Source organism: Notechis scutatus, chromosome 1 (genome assembly GCF_049901735.1).
Source record: "Notechis scutatus isolate UNSWTSFEM ecotype Mainland chromosome 1, rNotScu1.2, whole genome shotgun sequence".
Classification (NCBI taxonomy): Eukaryota; Metazoa; Chordata; class Lepidosauria; order Squamata; family Elapidae; genus Notechis; species Notechis scutatus.
Genome location: NC_142009.1, coordinates 168,484,687 through 168,502,906, shown reverse-complemented (window position 1 = coordinate 168,502,906; position 18,220 = coordinate 168,484,687). Strand labels below are relative to the sequence as shown.

General features: G+C 43.5%; 2 protein-coding genes across 6 annotated transcripts in view; one reads left to right on the top strand and one right to left on the bottom strand.

Moving 5' to 3' along the window:
* MDH1B (malate dehydrogenase 1B) overlaps window positions 1-4,572 on the bottom strand; it is a 32,015-nt gene extending 27,443 nt beyond the window's left edge. Inside the window, exons 1-4 of one of the 3 annotated variants that reach the window (XM_087949468.1) lie at window positions 4,422-4,572; window positions 2,822-2,934; window positions 2,126-2,260; window positions 903-1,045 (exon numbers count right to left, since the gene is read on the bottom strand). In XM_087949468.1, coding sequence (XP_087805594.1) covers window positions 903-1,045; window positions 2,126-2,260; window positions 2,822-2,934; window positions 4,422-4,443 — 413 coding nt within the window. In that variant the 5' untranslated portion in view covers window positions 4,444-4,572. Of the gene's footprint in view, window positions 1-902; window positions 1,046-2,125; window positions 2,261-2,821; window positions 2,935-3,999 lie in introns of all 3 variants that reach the window. The other 2 variants (XM_026673193.2, XM_087949469.1) reach the window with 2 other exon arrangements.
* FASTKD2 (FASTK mitochondrial RNA regulator 2) overlaps window positions 4,540-18,220 on the top strand; it is a 31,316-nt gene continuing 17,635 nt past the window's right edge. The window contains exons 1-3 of one of the 3 annotated variants that reach the window (XM_087949466.1): window positions 4,540-4,671; window positions 6,025-6,745; window positions 8,934-9,037. In XM_087949466.1, the coding sequence (XP_087805592.1) occupies window positions 6,071-6,745; window positions 8,934-9,037 (779 nt within the window). In that variant the 5' untranslated portion in view covers window positions 4,540-4,671; window positions 6,025-6,070. Of the gene's footprint in view, window positions 4,901-6,024; window positions 6,746-8,933; window positions 9,038-18,220 lie in introns of all 3 variants that reach the window. The other 2 variants (XM_026673191.2, XM_026673190.2) reach the window with 2 other exon arrangements.

Below are 18,220 nucleotides of genomic sequence, written 5' to 3'. Positions count from 1 at the left end.
GTCTATGTATATATTGAAAGGATAACTGCATATTATACAGCTAATACCCCATGTGCTGCTGCTCTTCTGGTTTAGTCCATATTACCATAAGCATCTGGAATGGAGGTGAACTAATTCTGAGGAAAACAACTACACTGGCACTGGCAGAGACTTCCCTCCCTTTTTAAAGAGAAATTTTGAAAGATAACTGGGGAGATTTTTATCCAATCTTTCAAATAAAACCAAGCTTTCATGTAGTTTTCTTGATAACAATATGGAAATGGCTAGCATTGCCTTCTTCCAGCAATTTTTTTGAATTTGCCATTCTAATCCATAGCCTAAAATCTAGATTTCCTGGTTATTTTCCATCCAAATGCAAACCAAGCTTAGCTTTTTGATAGTAACCAAATCCAATTATATGATCTGACAAAAATTAACCCCTCCACCAAACATTTGCATATATGGGTTTAGCATAGCATAGTTGAATGTATATTTGCCTTAGCAGGGTATATATAAACATGTAAGAAACATAATGATAAATATCTAGGAATTTCCCCATTTTCTTTAATTACAGAAAAATAATGGAACAAAAGAAAATCAATTCAATAGCAATAACACATCCTGGAGTTAGCAAAAATTTACAGATTCCTATTTTGAGCCAACTAAGCATCATGGTCAGATAGATGGCAACAACCATTCTGCTGTTTTCCCATAGCTAACGGACAGTCACAATCTGCAGTTGGACACTAAAGAGGAATTATCCAAATTCTTGAATGCCAATTTGGCAGTCTTAAAATCACAACAAAAGAATGCTCTCACTGGTATAAGTGCTTCCAGTTCAGCAAATATGACTCAGTAACTGCTATATTAAAAAAATGAATTAAAGTTTTTCAGACTCTGCTGTTTCTTTTTCATCTTCTCACCTATTAAGCCAAATGTGCAAGGGGTTGATAAGACTTTTTAGTTCTTTCTCTTCTGCTTCAATTTCTATGCAAGTCTGCAAGTTCTCATTAGCTATTAGTAACATCTCTTCAGTCATCATATCTGATGTGATGTTATAATATTGCTGAAGATCAAAAAGGTTCATCAATAAATATAATTTATCTCAAATTCTGAAGACTAAAACACATTTGATTACAAAAATATAGAAATAGTAATAATAACAGAATAGGAAGAACAATTTAAATTATGACATTAGGTGTCCAAGAAGAACAGTTTATACGTTAATAGTAAAATAACATGACATGGGAAGCATATTTTGTCAGATTTTATTTTTGCCAGATCCTTACAGAGTCAAGAGCAAAGACATATTCTTGGAGTTTAACAAGCATTTCTTGATCTATGGATTTGTTTTAAACCCAGATTTGAACTCACTTCAGAGTTCCCACAAAAAATCTAGTGACTCCATCAACATGCATACAGTTTTACCAAGGGAAATACAGACGTGTTTTGTTTTCTTCCCAGTTTAATCTACAGCTCTTGGATTTTCTGATGGTTTTCCTTTCAAGTCCTAATTCTGCATAGCTTTTCAAGATTGATCAAGGTTAGCTGCTACCACCAACCATATTGGCAGTTTACTTCCTCAAAATCCAGTCATCATTGTACTCAATTTTCTTCATTTCAACATCTTTATATTCTTTTATTCCTATTTTTAAGTAAATGGGAAACAAAAACTCTTGCTAATCTACTACATATCACCCATTAGTTTAGATTAACAGTATATAGGGTTCCACCACCAATTATCTTTGTGAATGGTAAGTTTCTTTAGAATTATTTTATCTAGTGAATAAAGTTTTACAATTATATACTTGCTACAAATATTTTGCTGATTACCAAAATTGATTCATTAATCTTCAAATAACTTCCTGTTTACTATCCTTTTCCATTTACTTTAACAATTCTATCCCTTTTTTATATTATGTTTCAAATGTCCTTCAATGAGATTCAGATATTTTACTGATATATTTAAATTCCCATTCACTAATTCCCTAACAGTTTTAATTAAACTGACTGAAGCATTGTGTGGTTAAACATACCATATACTGAAATTTGGTCAGTCTGAAAACAAATAGAAACAGATTGATGAGAAAGGAAAAGAAGCTAGCAAAAAAATCAATATGCAACAAATCAAAATGCAAATTTTTACCTGAGCATGTTCTAGAAATTCATTGAATCCTCCTAGAAGAAGGCCCTTTCCACCACGGTCCAACAGTTCTCTCCAAATAATTGGGGAGCGTTTGTGTTTCCAGCCATTCTCATTACAGATCTCCTGAAGCCACTTCTAAAGATAAATGCCCTCAAATTAAGCATAACATGCAATGCTAATATGTACAAATCCATAAATGGCTTTAACAGCCTTGTTGAAATAATCATCTTTACATTTCCTACAATTATCCATTTTCTATTCATACAGAACAAGAGGCTAGAGTTAAGAATATATTTCTGAACAGAATCTATGAATATGGATTCTGCCATTTTTTCTAAAGAAACAACAATCTTAATTTATCTCAGTTTAAACTGAAGCAAAATAGATGAAGCTTTGGTGTATCATCAACGTCACTTTTATCCATCAATTATTAAAGCCATAAAAAGCTATTGTAGATTTCCCAAACTTTATTTATGCTCCTAAACCATCATATATTTGATATGTTACAAATAATCAAACTCAAAGGTTAGCAGAGTTCATTAGCTTTCTTCATCATTGTTTCCATATAACTATTTTTATGTACTGTACATTTATCCAATTTCTCTCTTCTGCTACCTGTAAAGATACTTCCAATGATTAATAGATTTAAAAAGTAGATAATCTCTTCACTAGCAAACCAGACTGAAATAATGTTACCTCCCAGTTGTCAGGATGTTGAACAATCTTGTGTATCCTGAAGTTCGGCAAATTTTTCCACAGATAGTCAGCTAGGAGTTCTGCCTTAGCATAGTAGGGGCAATCTGCTCTACCTGGAAATTAAGTAGTTAATAAGAATTGTACACATTTATAAACATGTGATTTTTTAATTGGATTTACTGTATATACCAGCTTTCATTCAAGAGCCCAAGGCAGTATGTAGCTTCTTCCTTTTTTTCCTTGCTTCTTCCTATTTTTCCCCATAGTAACCACCCAATGGGAGATGTTAGGCTGAAGGAGAAGGACTGATCCAAAGTCATGAGAAACTTCTAGCTGAGGGTAGATCAGAACTTGGGTCTTCCTCATCCTAATCCGAAACCTTGACCAAAGTAGAGCCATGGTAATGTTGAAGTAATTTGATATTAAAAATTAAAGAACATCAGAGTGTAATGATGATCAAACTACATCAACAACACATTATTTCACAGACACAATATTCATACATAACTTTATTGTAGATTTTATTGAAATAATTTGTAAAATAGCACTCAGTCAATTGATAGAATTAGTTTGATTTTGCAGCCCTTGGTTGATTAGAAGACACTGAAAACAAGCCAGAAAACAGGCTAAAGTTAGTTTATGTAATTGCTCCTACTGTATTTAAGCAGCAAAAAATTCAGAAGATTGGAAACAAATATTTAAAAGTTTATGTCTCCTTTTGCTACTATCTACCCGTAGCAGTTGAATGGATTGTGCTGCCCAGGTTTAGCAGGCCTAAATATTGTACAATGTTTCTGACCCAGCAGATATCGCTGGGTCCATACTGTTAAGCCATGATTTGTTTAATCAAGATTTACTGAATAATCTGCAACAGACTGAATCATTTCAATAGCTGGTTCATACAACCTGGAATGCTACCACCAAAACCCAAAGTAGATTTTAACCTGAACCCCTGAATTTGGTTTGCTTAAATTACATTCTCTTGGTAAATTACTTTATCTTAGGTAGAACCCCAAGTCAATTACTTTTGCTTTGCATTATTTATGGATTTGGGTTTTACCTTTGCAATTTGACAAGCCTATTGGAGGCTTATAAATACAGTGAAAAATAAAAGAGTCAGTTTGGTACAGTGATTAAGGCATCAATATAGAAACCAGGAGACTGAGTTCTAGTACCACCTTAGGCAAAAACCAACTGGATGACTTTGGGCCAGTCGCTCTCTCTCTCTCTCTCTCTCAGCCCTAGAAAGGAGGCAATGGCAAACCACTTCCGAAATCTTGCCAAGAAAGCTGCAGGGACTCTAGGCAGTCTCTGAGAGTCGAACACGACTGAATGGAAGGGGGGGGGGGGATTACTTTGTCCTAGATAACAATTACTCGAATTACTTTTTCGCCTTGCACTGTCTGTGTTGCAGATACTTATTTATAGTATCCGCAAGCCGCCCCATCAGTCTGGGCGATCTACAAAGAAACATGAAATCAACAGGAATTCAAGGAAGAAAAGGCGACGTCAGTTTAGCCCAAAAGTATTTAATCATCCCCAACCAACGGCGGGGGGGTGGGGTGACTAAGAGTCGCCATGTAGGAGATCTCCTCTTCACCTGCCAGCACGAACTTCGCCATCGACCAAGAGCCGCGGCCAGAAACCCGCTAATCTGAGGCGCTGCGGAGGGTCGCTTAGCAACTAGGCGCGCACAGTCCGACGCAAGACGAAGCCGTGGGGCCTCGGAAACTGACTTATTTTGTCCACTTCAGGGAACCGTACCTCAAGAAAGGAATCTTCCAGTCGCGTCGCGTGTGAATTTACGTCACCCGGCTTCTTGGTTTCGACAGTCTCGCGCGGTGAGGCAAGTAAGTGGAATTGGGCGCTGGACAGTCTGGCACGGTGAAGCTCAAACAACGAGAGTCAAGCGGGAAACAAAGAGCGAGGAGGAACAAGGGGTTTGAGAACAAGGAAGGCGGCGGCGTGGCAAAGGCGCCTTGTCCTTTTCTCTGTCCTTAGTGCAAATTCTCAGCCCTGGAAAAGTTGCGTGTATTTCACAGTGGTTTCTATATATTTGAACAGACAGCTGAGAATTCAGTAAGTAGAGAGTGACGTTGCTTCTGTTGGTCCCTTAGCTTATATTCCTCGATCTTCATAGCCTTATTTTCTGGCTATGAACTCTGAAGCTTAGTCTTGGAGACCAGGGGTCGCCAACCTTTTGGACCTGAGGGACCACCAAACTCATAATTTTAAATCCCACGGACCAGAGACCCTGGGAAAACCCCAAAAAAAGTCTGCAGGAAAATTCCCCACCCCGTTTTCCTACCAATCGATCATTCTTTATTTGGAATCACAGGATACCATGTCCAGTTCCATTCTCAGGGGGAGAGAGACTTTTGGCTTCATGCAAGAAAAGCAGCAGGAGCAGCAAAAGTCTTTCTTTCTCTCCCCCAAACTCCACCAGAAATGAGTCTTTGTGAGACTTGTGCTGGCGCAGCCTCTTGGTGCAGGATGCCTTGCAGGGTCCCAAAGACTGATTTCTGGCAGAGTTTGGGGGAAAGAAAGAAAGACTTTTGCTGCTTTCCTTGCGTGCAGCCAAAAGCAGAAGAAAGAAGTGGAATGCCTCTTGGGAAGCTTCCAGTTTTCGAAGAAATGAACACATTTACTTGCTAGTGTAATTCTTACATGGGCCTGTAAATGTACAAAACTAGAGGAGTTAATTAAAATGTGATTTTTTTTAAAAAAGACTACTAACCTTTATTTTAAAATTAACTTATGAGATCTAGTAGATTAAAAAAAAAAATATCCGAGCAAGAAAACAGCTTCATTTTCTTTATTTCTACAACAGTTTATTCAAGAAATTTCCCAACTGAGACAAAACTCAACATTTAGAGGCCAAGCCATGAATAGCTTTCAGAGTTTGCAGTCGCATTTACTTAGGTGAAAGTACAAATTCTGAAAGCCAGCCTGAATACTGTACTAAATTTAAGGGTTCACAGTTTTGTCTCATTTGGTTGGCTCAGTCTTGCAGTACTCAGCCCTCTCATTATTATTTTAAATTTAGTTAGGTTAGCACTTCATTTGGAAAACAGATGACTGTATTACTTGCAGCAAAACAAAACAAAACACCACCTTAAACTGATTGCAATTGACTTCATGTACTGGTTAATGAATTCACTTAATGTTATGTTAAACAGCTGCATTCTGATTTTCTTCTTTAGGGTCAAATAAGTTTTTCCAGACAAGATATTGTAAAGAAACAGCAAGATGAACAGGAAACTGGAATATTTTATAAGATCAATAAGAAGGCTACAGGCATGTCACAATGCTGGGAGATCTTTTTCTAGAAAAGAAATCAAAGCAACTGCATTTGGGATTAGTGGACATAAAAATTCTGCACAAAGTATTCAGTGTCCATTGTACGTTCCTTCTTGCTGGCTTCATTCTTCTATTTCAATTAATTCTCAAAAAACTTTTGTTTATGTTGGGAGCAGTGATTCAAGTGAGCAGAAAATAACTAATGATCTTGACCATGAGCAGAACTTGAAACCAGTTCAGTTGAACTCCTCAGAGGAAGTTAGAAATACCATTGAAGAAAGGGATGAATTTGACATTTCCCAGCAATTTTTCAGTGACCTTCAAAAATGTGTATCTCCTTGTGATGTACTAGACATTGCTGCAAGAAGTCAAGTCTCTTCAAAGTATATCAGTAACTGTTTTTCAACTATGTGGATGCTTAAAAAAAATACACTTAAGAATCAGAAATATGATGAGACAAAGATGATGCTTGAACATCCTCAGTTTCGACAGCTCTGTCAGTATACGATGGATAATGCAAAGTACATAGATAGCAATGATTTGGCACACACACTACTTTCTGTGGTAAAATTAGGAGTTCCACAAAATACCTTGTTAGTTCAGACATTACTGAGGACTTGCCAGGTAAGCAAAAAACAATCTAGACAAAATTTAAGGATGTTTTAAAATAAGGAACACTTCTGGCTTAAAAAGTTAAAATTTATTATTTAGTATGTCTCTAGACTTCATATATAATCTTTTGTCTTTAAAAAAACTAACCTAAGACATTCAGTTTCATTATCTATGCATTGAAAAAGCTACTATTGATTTACGATTTAGTCTATACTCCTTTATTTGAAAATAGAACTGAATTTAGGACTTATTTCCAAACTGATATGCATCACTGGCCAGATGCAACACTTAGTCAATCAGAATTGGGCCTAGTTTGTACCCAGGAGTCTTCCAGAAACTATTAGGTCTGGCATCTAAACTAAATCTAGACTAGAAATGGTATTTTTAAAGAATGTCCCAGAAAAAGGTTGAATTTTAGGGCAGCCCTAGAACAAAAACACCATGTATGTGGATGGATAAAAAGATATGAAAGAGTTGAAGGAGCTTTCTTTTGTTTTGATGTCTTTATGGCAGCTAATAGACAACAAAAATGGCAGAACCCTTTTACTTGGACTCTAGCAATCATTCATTGCAGGTGCCCAAGAGTTTTTATGTGGAAGAACAGCTGATTTGGTTAGCTGGGACATGTAAGCATGGGTGATAATTTAGCATGTTTGAACTTCTCTGTAGCACATGAGTGGGCAATTTGTTAACTGAAGATAATTGGGAATAACATGCCTTCTTTAGACCAGTTTCAAAATGAGCTGTATGCAAGAGATTTGTTTAGACTGGAAAGAATTCTCTGTCCTATTCCTTACTTCTTGTTTGGCTCCGGCCTTATCTATTACTTGTTTCAGCCTGCCTACAATGCAACCCAAAACAGATTATCACTGAGGAAATAGGGACCTTAACAAAAGTTGGCTTACCCTATTACTCTGGGGTTAAATTTCCTGGACTGGCTATGTATTTCTTCTGTATCTGATTCACAAGTGTGGACGGTTACTACTTTATAACTGTTATGACTAATACTAATTAGGCCATATTTGACTGACTATCCAGAAACAAAATATTTAGGATAATGTTTACATGTTCTAATTGTTAAGACAAAGAGAAAAGAAAAAAGTATTGGCAATCTTATTTTTAAAGTAGTCTCATTGACATTAATAGAATTCAAATGAACTATGTAAAGTCATTTAAATTGATCTACAGTGTGATTATTATCCCAACCCTCCCTCTTAGGTTCTCAATAATTTACGGTATTGCTTTAAGTCATTTCTGTTATTTGTAGTGAGTAATGGTTTCATTTGGGTTCAAAGAGTCAGGGAAAATGGGAACTGATTTATTGAAGTATAGCCAGGTTGGAATGGTTAGCAGCAATGAGAACACAGTTGGAATTGCCACTTTTATTAGCTCCATTGACATTATCCCTTTCCCTGTATGGCTTTTCTGCAGAACAGCCCGAACCCTGATTCCACTCCCAGCTCTCTGGTTTATAGCTAGAAAAGAAATGGAAACGCCTTTATGCTAGCAGCATACTGCATGGAGCCCTATATTGAGCAGGGTTATGCGGTAGAACATGTGTTCTTTTTTAACGTTAGAAAAACTGAGAATGCTCACTGTACAATTAATAAAGCACTTACAAATGTGGTACTGTACATTGTGGCTCTTTGGACAAGCCCATCTTACGTGTACATTGTGGCTCATTAGGACAAGCCCATCTTACGTGTGCTAGCAGAGAGGGGCTACTTCAGATCCCGTTGGACAAAGAACTCTGTTGGGATCCAGATGAAGAGCCCTCTGTGCTGCAGGGCCTGCCCTTTGAAACATTTTACCCACTAAGATCTGCTCCCCCCCTCCTATCATTCCACAGAGAGCCTGAAGCCTGGTGCCAGTTGGCCTGGGCACCATACAGAAGAGTTCCACGTTGGAGGTGGATTGCTGGATTGATGGCAGAATTCACTTCCCCCCCTTACTCTCTGCTCTCTGCCCATCCATCCTTTTGTTATCATATTGATGTAGTCTTGTGTTCTGTTTCATTTTTTTTTTATTTTCTTCCTTTTTATTATTTTAAACTGCCTAGAGTAGTCCCATGGCGAGATAGGCAGCAGATGAATTTAATAATTAAATAAATAGTAGAATTTGCTTTGTTAATTTTTCCTTGGGCCTATAATTTTATCTTTCCATTTATTCATTCTAAAATGAATTTTGAATTTTTTAATAGGAACGTGTCAATGAATTCAATGATCGATCTGTCTCAATTATTGCAAATACTTTGAAAGTCATGGAAAAATCCAAGAATGTGGAAGCTCTTCAACTTGGACTACAGTAAGAAAAGACTTTAGTTAAGTTGGTACATTGGTATTCATCAGTTATTGGGCACACTTGTGGGACAAGTTTCTTCCTAGTTAAATAGTTGTAACTTATTGCAGGGTATATCTGAATTGAGACATCTTGAGCTTAGTCTTAATTCCAGTTCAAATTATAGGTTTCTTTAGTAAACTAAAGATTAAGATTAATCATAGTTTAGCATTCAGATGAAATACTCATTAGATTTTCACTGAAACTGGGAACTTTTTTCTCCTTGTGATAGTGCAAGGAGAAAGGGAATTGGTGGCAGAGGTAGTATATGAGGTTGAATTTAGTGATGCATCCAAAATGTGGCCATAATTAAAAGGAATGAGAGTTTAGAACTGTAAATTTAAATTGATTAAATATTCAATAGGATACTTGAAAATTAAAGAGGTTGAATATGAATTGAAACTTTGTATAAAATTGGTTCAGAATGTAAAATGGAATTTATATAGAAACAAGCCACATTGAGCTCATGGAGAATTACTGACAAATATACATAAGATCAATTTTTATTTTCCTGCACCAAATTCAACATACCATGATTCAGATTAAGATATAACAGAAAAAAATTAACAGGATACTTTTTCCATTTATCTTATATTAACTTCTGGTGTAATTCCTGGGAAATTTTAGTGTCCATATCCAGGCTGTCCATTTATATTTGTTTCAGGATATTTGTTTATCCAACTTTAATTTTTTCCCCAATAATAAAGGTATCTTACACTATTAGAGAACATATCTATATTTGTCTGGCTGTCAATCATCTATTACATACAACTAAAATCAGAATTGAAAATGAATAATTAAGTTTGGTGTAAAAAGCTGTAATTTTAATGTTCCTAAGTATTGGCTGAGTGGAGACCAAATACATCTCCTTAGGGTGCCCATTCCAGATCCTGGGGCCCATGCAAAGCAAGGCATTTCCGGCCTACTAGATAATTAAATTTTATTAAAACGTGATACTGGTCAAAGAAGGCATGTTCATAGTGGGATGTATAGTTCCCACTATAGACTGGCACTAACTAAGGTGTTTAGAACTTTGAAGGTCAATTCCAACCAATTAGATAAGAAAACCAACTATTAGACAGTGCAGTTCTTTCAGTATGGATCTTATAGATCAGTGGTCCCCAACCTTTTTGTACCAGGGACCAGTTTCAAGCACAAACACTTTTTCAAGGGGGGAATCGAGTTTGGTGGTTTGCTTGCAGACGTTTCATTACCTGACTGGTAACATCTGATGTTGTTACCTAGTCGGGTAATAAAGCGTCTGCCAGCAAACCACCGGAATCAAGGAAGCGCCTTGGCCCTGCCTCCCTCAGCCCCATCCCTCAGGTGTCTCCCTCCCTCCCCCAGGTGTCTCCTCCCTCCCTCAGGTGTCTGCCTCGTTCCTCTCTCAGTCGCTCTCTCGCTGCTCCACCAGCCCAGGAAGAAACTGCTTCAAGAAGCGGGAGTGGGGGGTGGCTTTTCCTGTCGCCGCAGCTCCTCCGAAGCGCCCGTTTACCCCCCACCCCGCCCGCCCGCGCATTCAATCCACAGTGCTCCGTTCTGCCTGCCTGCCTGCCTTCTTCGTTTCAGAGCAGCTTCGGCTGATAAAAGAGGCGAATAGTTATTATTCTCCCTCAAGCCACTCGGGACATCCAGAGAGTGGGATGTGCTTCCTGAGTCCTCTTCTTGCAGGCTGAGCTTTAGCTGAGGAAACGCTCCGCCCCTCACATGACTCCACGCAGCGTTCCCCAGTCTTTTGCTCAGCCTCGAAGAGTCAGGCTGCTGTTAGAAAGAGCTCCTTGGCTGATTCAAACATTGGTTATTCTGGCTAATTTATTCCTCTCAGGTTTGGTTTTTTTCTTCCTTCTTCCTCCTGCGCAAAGGGTTGGGACTTAGGGAAGTCTCCCCTCGCCCCTAGGGGCCAAGCGGGCGGGTTCGCAGCGTTTTTTGCGCCCCCATTGGTATATCGCATCGCTGCCTCCGCGCTGCCTTGTCGCGCGCAATTTCGCTGGATTCCCACCCACCCAAAACGCCGACCGGGAAGGGCTAGCCGCTCCTTAAGGACACCAGGCGCGCTGAGCTAACCGGACAAGCCCTCCCTGCGTCCCGAAGGCGCCCGAGCATAGCTCAGCTCGCAGCCGCCATCTTGGAGCCGCATCGTGGTGGGCGCCATTTTTTTATTTCTGACTGTTGCTGCTGCGGTGGATGTAAACGTCTCAGACCTCTGGTCAGAGCTTAACTTCCTCCAGCGATCTTCCTGGCTTCGCTCTCATTTATTGTTGGCCTCCGCAGCCTTCATCGAGGCGGTTGCAGCCCCCCTCCGGTTTGTTGTCTGGAGGCAGGCTGCCAGAGGCCTCTCTCTCTCTAGGCCTCAGGCGTTATTTGGTCAATCCGGCCTGTACCGTGATACCCTCCTAGTTCATTTACTGTTATTGTTTATATATATATAAAATAAAAATTAAAAAATTAAAAAAGTATTCAAAAAATCAAAGTTTATATATAAAATTGTATATATTTATATCTATATACAAAATAACAAAATGGCAGCGACAATCTCTCTAAACAACCTTCCTTGAAGGCTAAGGCAAAGTCCCACTACTTGCGCAGGCAGGCCAAGGAACCTTCCAAGGCCTCCCAACGAGACGCCTTAAGGCGCCATAAGGCATTGGAAAAGGAGTTTGATAGGCGATCAAGGGAGTCCGCTCGGGGCCTTCAGCCCTTCCTCCTCCCCTCCCTCCACCTCTACTCAACCTCTTCCCCCTCCAGACCCGTCTTCCCTATCTAGGCGCAGTCCAATTCAGGGTCACTTGACCCCTGGACCACCGACCAGACGGACGCCTGAAGCCACCTTTACACCTACGGGCGCTGGTCTGCGCCAGGAAGAACCCTCTACATCCGAGGTTCCAGCCCACATCAAGGCTTGGATGGAATCGGCTATCTGCCAGGACATCGCGGAGGGCCTGCAGCACATGTCCAGATCAGGCTTATCTCCACGGGCTCCGAGCACGACTCTTTATCCATCAGATCCCTTCCACAGCCGGATCCCCGGTTGGTCAGGTACTCTATCAAAGGGATAGCCCTCCCCCGGTGGGGCACAGGAGGAGGAGGAAGGGGATTTTGGTGACTTCAGGGAAGAGGAAGAGGATTCCCGGATGGGATCCTCCCATTATAGTGAACCCCTCTTAGGCGGACATCATGGAGGGGAGATGTCGGAGGGCGAGGGGGCCTCTCGACCAACCCGTTTGGGGGCTGTTCAAGCCACACGTGTTTAAATCCCTCCTCTTTAAAGCCAAGAACGTCTCTGGTCTTCTTCCCCAGTCTCCCTCTGCCCTCCCCCCCGCCTCCTAGGAACCAGAGGACTCCATTTTCACACAACCAGTGGTGGAGGCTGAGGTCATCCCGACCCCACCCATCTTCGTAGACCTAGTAGCTAAACAACTTGCTTCCCACGGGGCCCCCTACACCCTCTAGCCAAGACAAGAGATTCTTTAATCTCGATTGGCAATCATCTAGCCTTTTGAACATCCCGGAGGTTGGCGATCCCATTGTGGGCCTTGCTTCCTCCTCTACCCCAGTGAGGCCTTAGAGGCCTTGAAACCTGAGGACAAGCGGACGGAACTGGCATTGCGCCGGGCCCATCTATCCGGCGGCTTGGGCCATTAGATCGGCTACGGCCGCTTCATTCTTCACAAGGTCCTCTATCCGCTGCCCCTTCGACAGCTGAGAAGCACGTCCCGCGTCCAATGTGAGGCGCACCAAGAACATAGCGAAACTGGTGGCGCAGCTGAGTTCTCAGCTGACGCCACCTACCAATCGGTAAAGTTCTCTTCCAGGGCCATCCGTCACATGTCACAGCTCGCCGCCTGCTGTGGCTCAAGCACTGGCAGGCGGATGTTAAAAACAAGGTTAAGCTGGCCACTGCTCCCATCAAGGAGACAAACTGTTTGGCCGGCCTTGGAACCCCCTGTTGGTCGAGGGCGCAGCAAGAGGAGAGTATCTGCCCTCCCTTTTTCGGAGGTCAGAGACAAGAGAGCCCGCAGCCCTTTCGGGAGGGCTTCCCCGCCCCTTCTACCAACCCCTTCCCGCCCAGATACCCCAGACCCCCTTCCTTCCGATCCCAGGACCGTTCGGACTCAGGCGACAGAAGCAGGCGGGCGGCACCTATAAAAGGCCCTTTAGGGGATCGGGAGGAGGCCCTACCGCCGAACCAGATAGAACTTCCTCCTCCCTCCCCATCGGCGCCTCAGTCACTTTGCCGCCCAATGGGACAAATCCACATCCGATGCATGGGTTAGGGACACCGTCAGGTTTGGTCTCGCCCTTGAGTTCAGTCCGCCCGCTGATTGCTTCATCCCATCCCCCACCTCAAGGGATCCCACCAAGCGTGCACTAATGGATGCAGCCATCCAACATCTGCTTGACATTCAGGCCATTCAACCCGTCCCACCGGCTTAGAGGGACGAGTTCTCTCCCACCTCTTTGTGGTGCCCAAGCATTCTGGGGATGAGAGCTATATTAGACTTAAAAGCGGCTAAACCGCCACCTTATCCAGCGCAAATTCAAAATGCACACCTTGCAATCGATTCTCTTGGGTACCAGGCGGGGAGATTGGTTATCCTCCATAGATCTTTCGGAGGCATACCTCCATATTCCAATCGGCCCTCTCACCACAAATTCCTCAGGTTCTGTTATAATAACCTTGACTATCATCACGTGGCCCTACCCTTTGGTCTGGCCTCGGCCCAGGACCTTCACCAAGGTCCTTGCGGCCCTGGCGGCTCACCTCAGGAGCGTTCCCGTCCGCCTCCACTGCTATTTGGACGATATCCTTATTCTCTCCCGTCCAAGTCCCAGGCAGTCAGGGATATCAGGGTCACCCTCTCCGCTCTACAGGCACACGGGTTCCTCGTCAATTGGCAAAAGAGCCAACTGACTCCATCCACCCGAATCACCCACTTGGGAGCTATAATCGATTGGTTTCACAAAGGTCTTTCTCTCCTCGGAGAGGTTCCTCAACATTCAAGCTCTGGTCAAACAGATTAGGCGATCAAGGAGGGTGGCGTTACTTGACCTTTCTAAATTATTGGGTAGATGGTGTCATGCATCTCAATTATTCCCTGGGCCCGTTTACACAGCAGATCCCTTCAGTGGTTCCTGTTCCCATTCCAAAGATCCGGAAGAAGCAACTTCGAAGTCAGAGTCAGAGGTACCTCCAAGGGTCCTCACGTCTCTCCTCTGGTGGACCAACCCGCCATCAACAGGGGCCACCTTCACGGAACCTCAGCGGCTTACCCTCACCACGGACGCCAGCCTATCCGGTTGGGCGCTCACGTCAACTCGCTCTCGGCACAGGGCAAGTGGTGCCCGATCGAGCAAAGATGCAGCATCAACTGGCTGGAGCTTCATGCCGTCCACCTGGCCCTGCGCAGCTTTCCTTCCCCTGGTCGCGGACGCCACATCCTTATTCTCACGGACAACGTCACGGCCAAGGCCCATATCAACAGGCAAGGGGCACCCAGTCTATTCAGTTGATGAGGAGGCCGACCGTCTCTGCCATTGGGCAGAATCAACCTCCTCTCACTAAAAAGCCGAACACATCTCCGGAATCTCCAATATCCAGGCGGACTGGCTGAGCAGGGCCACGGTGGACCAAGCAGAATGGCGCCTCCATCCATCCTATTCAAGGAGCGTACGGTGGTGGATCTCTTCGCTTCCCGTCCAACGGACAGCTTCCACCAGTTCTTCTCCAGGTACCCGTCTCACGGGTCGGAGAACCACAATGCACTACGCTGCCCATGGCCCCCAGGGCTCCTATATGCCTTCCCTCCGCTGCCGTTAGTTCCCAGAGTCATACAGAAACTCATACACGAGAGGGCAGACCTGCTCCTGGTGGCTCCTTATTGCCCAGGCGACCGTGGTTAGCGGACCTCCGCAATTTATCGGTAGTGCCCCCATGGAGGATCCCCCGGACAGGGTCTCCCTCTCTCAGGGGCCCCTTCTGCATCCGGAGCCTCAATGGCTCCAGTTAGCCGTCTGGAGGTTGAACGGATCCGTTTGACTAGTGAGAAATTCTCCAGTCAAGTCATCGACACTATTTTGGCGCTAGGCGACCCTCCCACCACACAATTTATGATGCCACTTGGAAGGGTTTTGCAAGTGGTGTAGTGGGTCCCAAGTTGACCCCCTCTCTCCCTCTATTGCGCAGGTCCTGGAATTCCTTCAAGAAGGCCTACGTAAAGGGCTTGCACCTAACACCCTGAGGCGGCAGGTCGCTGCCTTCTAAACCGTTGTCTCCTGTGATAACTACGGTTCCCTTTCTCATCACCCCGGGTTAGGGCTTTCCTCAGGCGCCACTAACTTGTGCCCTCCGACCATTCACAGGTTCCCCACATGGGACCTCAACAAGGTCCTCATTTCGCTTACAGACACCCGTTTGAACCTCTGAGAGTCCTCCTTCAATTTCTAACTTTTAAGGTAGTTTTTCTAGTGGCTATTACTTCTGCTCGTCAGTATCGGAAATAGCGGCATTGTCAGTCAGGAGGCGATCTGTGCGTGTTCCACGCTGATCGGGTGGTCCTTCGCCCGACCCCTCCTTCTTACCCAAGGTTAACTCACCCTTCCACAGGTCACAGGAACTGGTCCTACCATACTTTTGCCCCAGGCCCTCGGGGACAGGGAAATCCTTTGGCACACCCTAGATGTTAGAAGGGCCTTGCGCATATACATTAGCGCACTCAATCCCTGCGAAGATCAGAATCCCTCTTCCTCTCCTTTCAGCCCAAGACACTGGGGCTCAAAGCCTCTCCTCCACCATCAGTCGCTGGATCAGAGCGACCATCGCCAGATGCTACCTATCTCAATCTCTGCCCGCACCTGGTGGAATAACCGCTCATTCCACCAGGAGTGCAGCTGCTTCCGGACTTGGGCCCGCAAGCCCCCATCGCTGACATTTGTCGGGCAGCCACCTGGGCCTCTCTGTCCCGTTCATCAGACATTACAAAATAGACATGTATGCCTCAGCGGAGGCCTCTTTTGGCCCGGCGAGTCCTACAGAGGTCATCAGTGACCGGAGGGGGCTTCCGGCCCAGACGGAGTCCCACCCGTGGGACAAGCTTTGGTATGTCCCACTCTCTGGATGCTCCGGCGGCTCGAGGAGAATGGGCGTTGGTTCTTACCACAATCGCCCCTTCTCGAGCCGCGGCATCCAACCCACCTAGTTCCTCCGTCTGGTGGGGACTCTTGTTTCAGCCAAGGAGCCAATAGTTGATTAGAAGGAATTCATAACCTTTCTTCTCGTTATCGCAAAAACTGGGGGATGCTGCGTGGAGTCACGTGAGGGGCGGAGCGTTCCTCAGCTAAAGCTCAGCCTGCAAGAAGAGAACTCAGAAGCACATCCCACTCTCTGGATGCTCCTCGCGGCTCGCCGAAGGGCGTATCAGGTAGAACCAACGCCCATTCTCAGCGAAGCTGCTCCCAAACAACCAAACAGGCAGGCAGGCAGAATGGGGCACTGAATTGAACACCGCAGCGAGCGGGCGAGGTGGGAGGTAAGCGGGCCGGAGCGCTGCGGAGACAGGAAAAGCCAACCCCCGGCTTCTTTGAAGCAGTTTCTTCCTGGGCTGGTGGAGCAGCGAGAGCGACTGAGAGGAGCGAGGCAGGAGGAAGCGAGCTGCTGAGCCAGAGAGCAGGACAGGCTTCGGTTGTTTCCTCCCTCCCCTTCTCTCATTTGTGTCCTTGATCCCGATCCCAGCAGCATTCACGAAGGCGAAGAAAGCCGCCATTTTTTTTCTTTTTTTTCTTTGCGGCCTGGTACAGAGTGCTCCACAGACCGGTACCTGTTATAGATAATATGATCCATGTAACAGGTAGCATCCTGGCCCCTGCATTTTGCATCAGTTGCAGATTCTGGCAGTTTTTGAGAGTAACCCCATGTACACTGGGTTGCAGTATAAATAGTCCTTAATTGGGACTGGAATTGTTGAGTGAAGCAGTTGTTAAGCAAGATGTCCATGTTATCATTTCGCTCAACAACCTGGTACTCCCAGTTGTGGTTCTTAAGTGATCACAGGGCTCATTAGGTGGACAGTGTCCCAGGTAAGTGTGGGATGCCTTGCGGAGTGTGGGGGGGGGACCCTGGGAGGCTCTATGTAGGAGCTGAAAATCCTATCTGGCAAAATCCAAGCAGAATTTTCAGTTCCTGAGTGGAGAGACAGTCACATACAGCCTGCACTGGGCCTCTCCAACCTCCCTTGGAGCACCTCACACTTCTTTCACCCTACCTCTCCACTCAGGAGAGTTTGCACCCAATACGGTTTGCACCCAATACGGTGCAAACTGGCTGAATACCATCACTGATCAAAATGCACAATCTTATCTGCTAATACTATCCAGCTCATGCTTTCGGATCAGCTTCAAGGACTTCCTTGTGGATCCAACAGTGGATTTTGTTTATAATTCATTGGCAAGCAGTAAATCCTTCTCAATGACAACTGATCGTCCTGATGTCTTCATAAAATAATTAGAGATCTGCAGTTCATCCAGACCTTTAAAATACTTAGTATTTTATACCTCTGTTTAAAAAGAATGAACCTTATTTTAATTTTGGAATTTATTTATTTTTAACATTCTTGATTTTACTATAAAGTACTATGGGCTCCTCTGAAAGAAGATTAGGATATAAATTGGTGTGGTTTTTTGTCCCATGTCTTCATTTTTTGCTCAGGTAGAGCTTAATGGAAAAGTTTCAGGTTTCAAAATACCTTAGCATAACTTCTGACTTGGGAAGAATTAAGGAAACAAGAAGGTGGCAATTCCAGTGATTTAATTTAGATTTGAAACAGTTCTTGGATTTTCCTTGACCCAAATAATTTCAAAAGCTCAATTAAAAAAAAGATTAGGAATTTAAAATATATAGACAGTATATGCAATTTTGTGAAAATGTACTTACTGCTGTTCAGATTTCTTAAACTTGTGCATATCTCTACAAGTAAATATTATCAATGATTGATTTGGGACAAAGTAACATCAGACTGAAAACTAATACCATAATTGGTATTTATTTCATAATGTTTAGTGACTATATTTTTAAAATCAAAACATCAATACTTTCTCCCAAACTCTAGACAGATGTATTAACTCTATAGAACTTTCATGGAATGAAAAATGAAATCA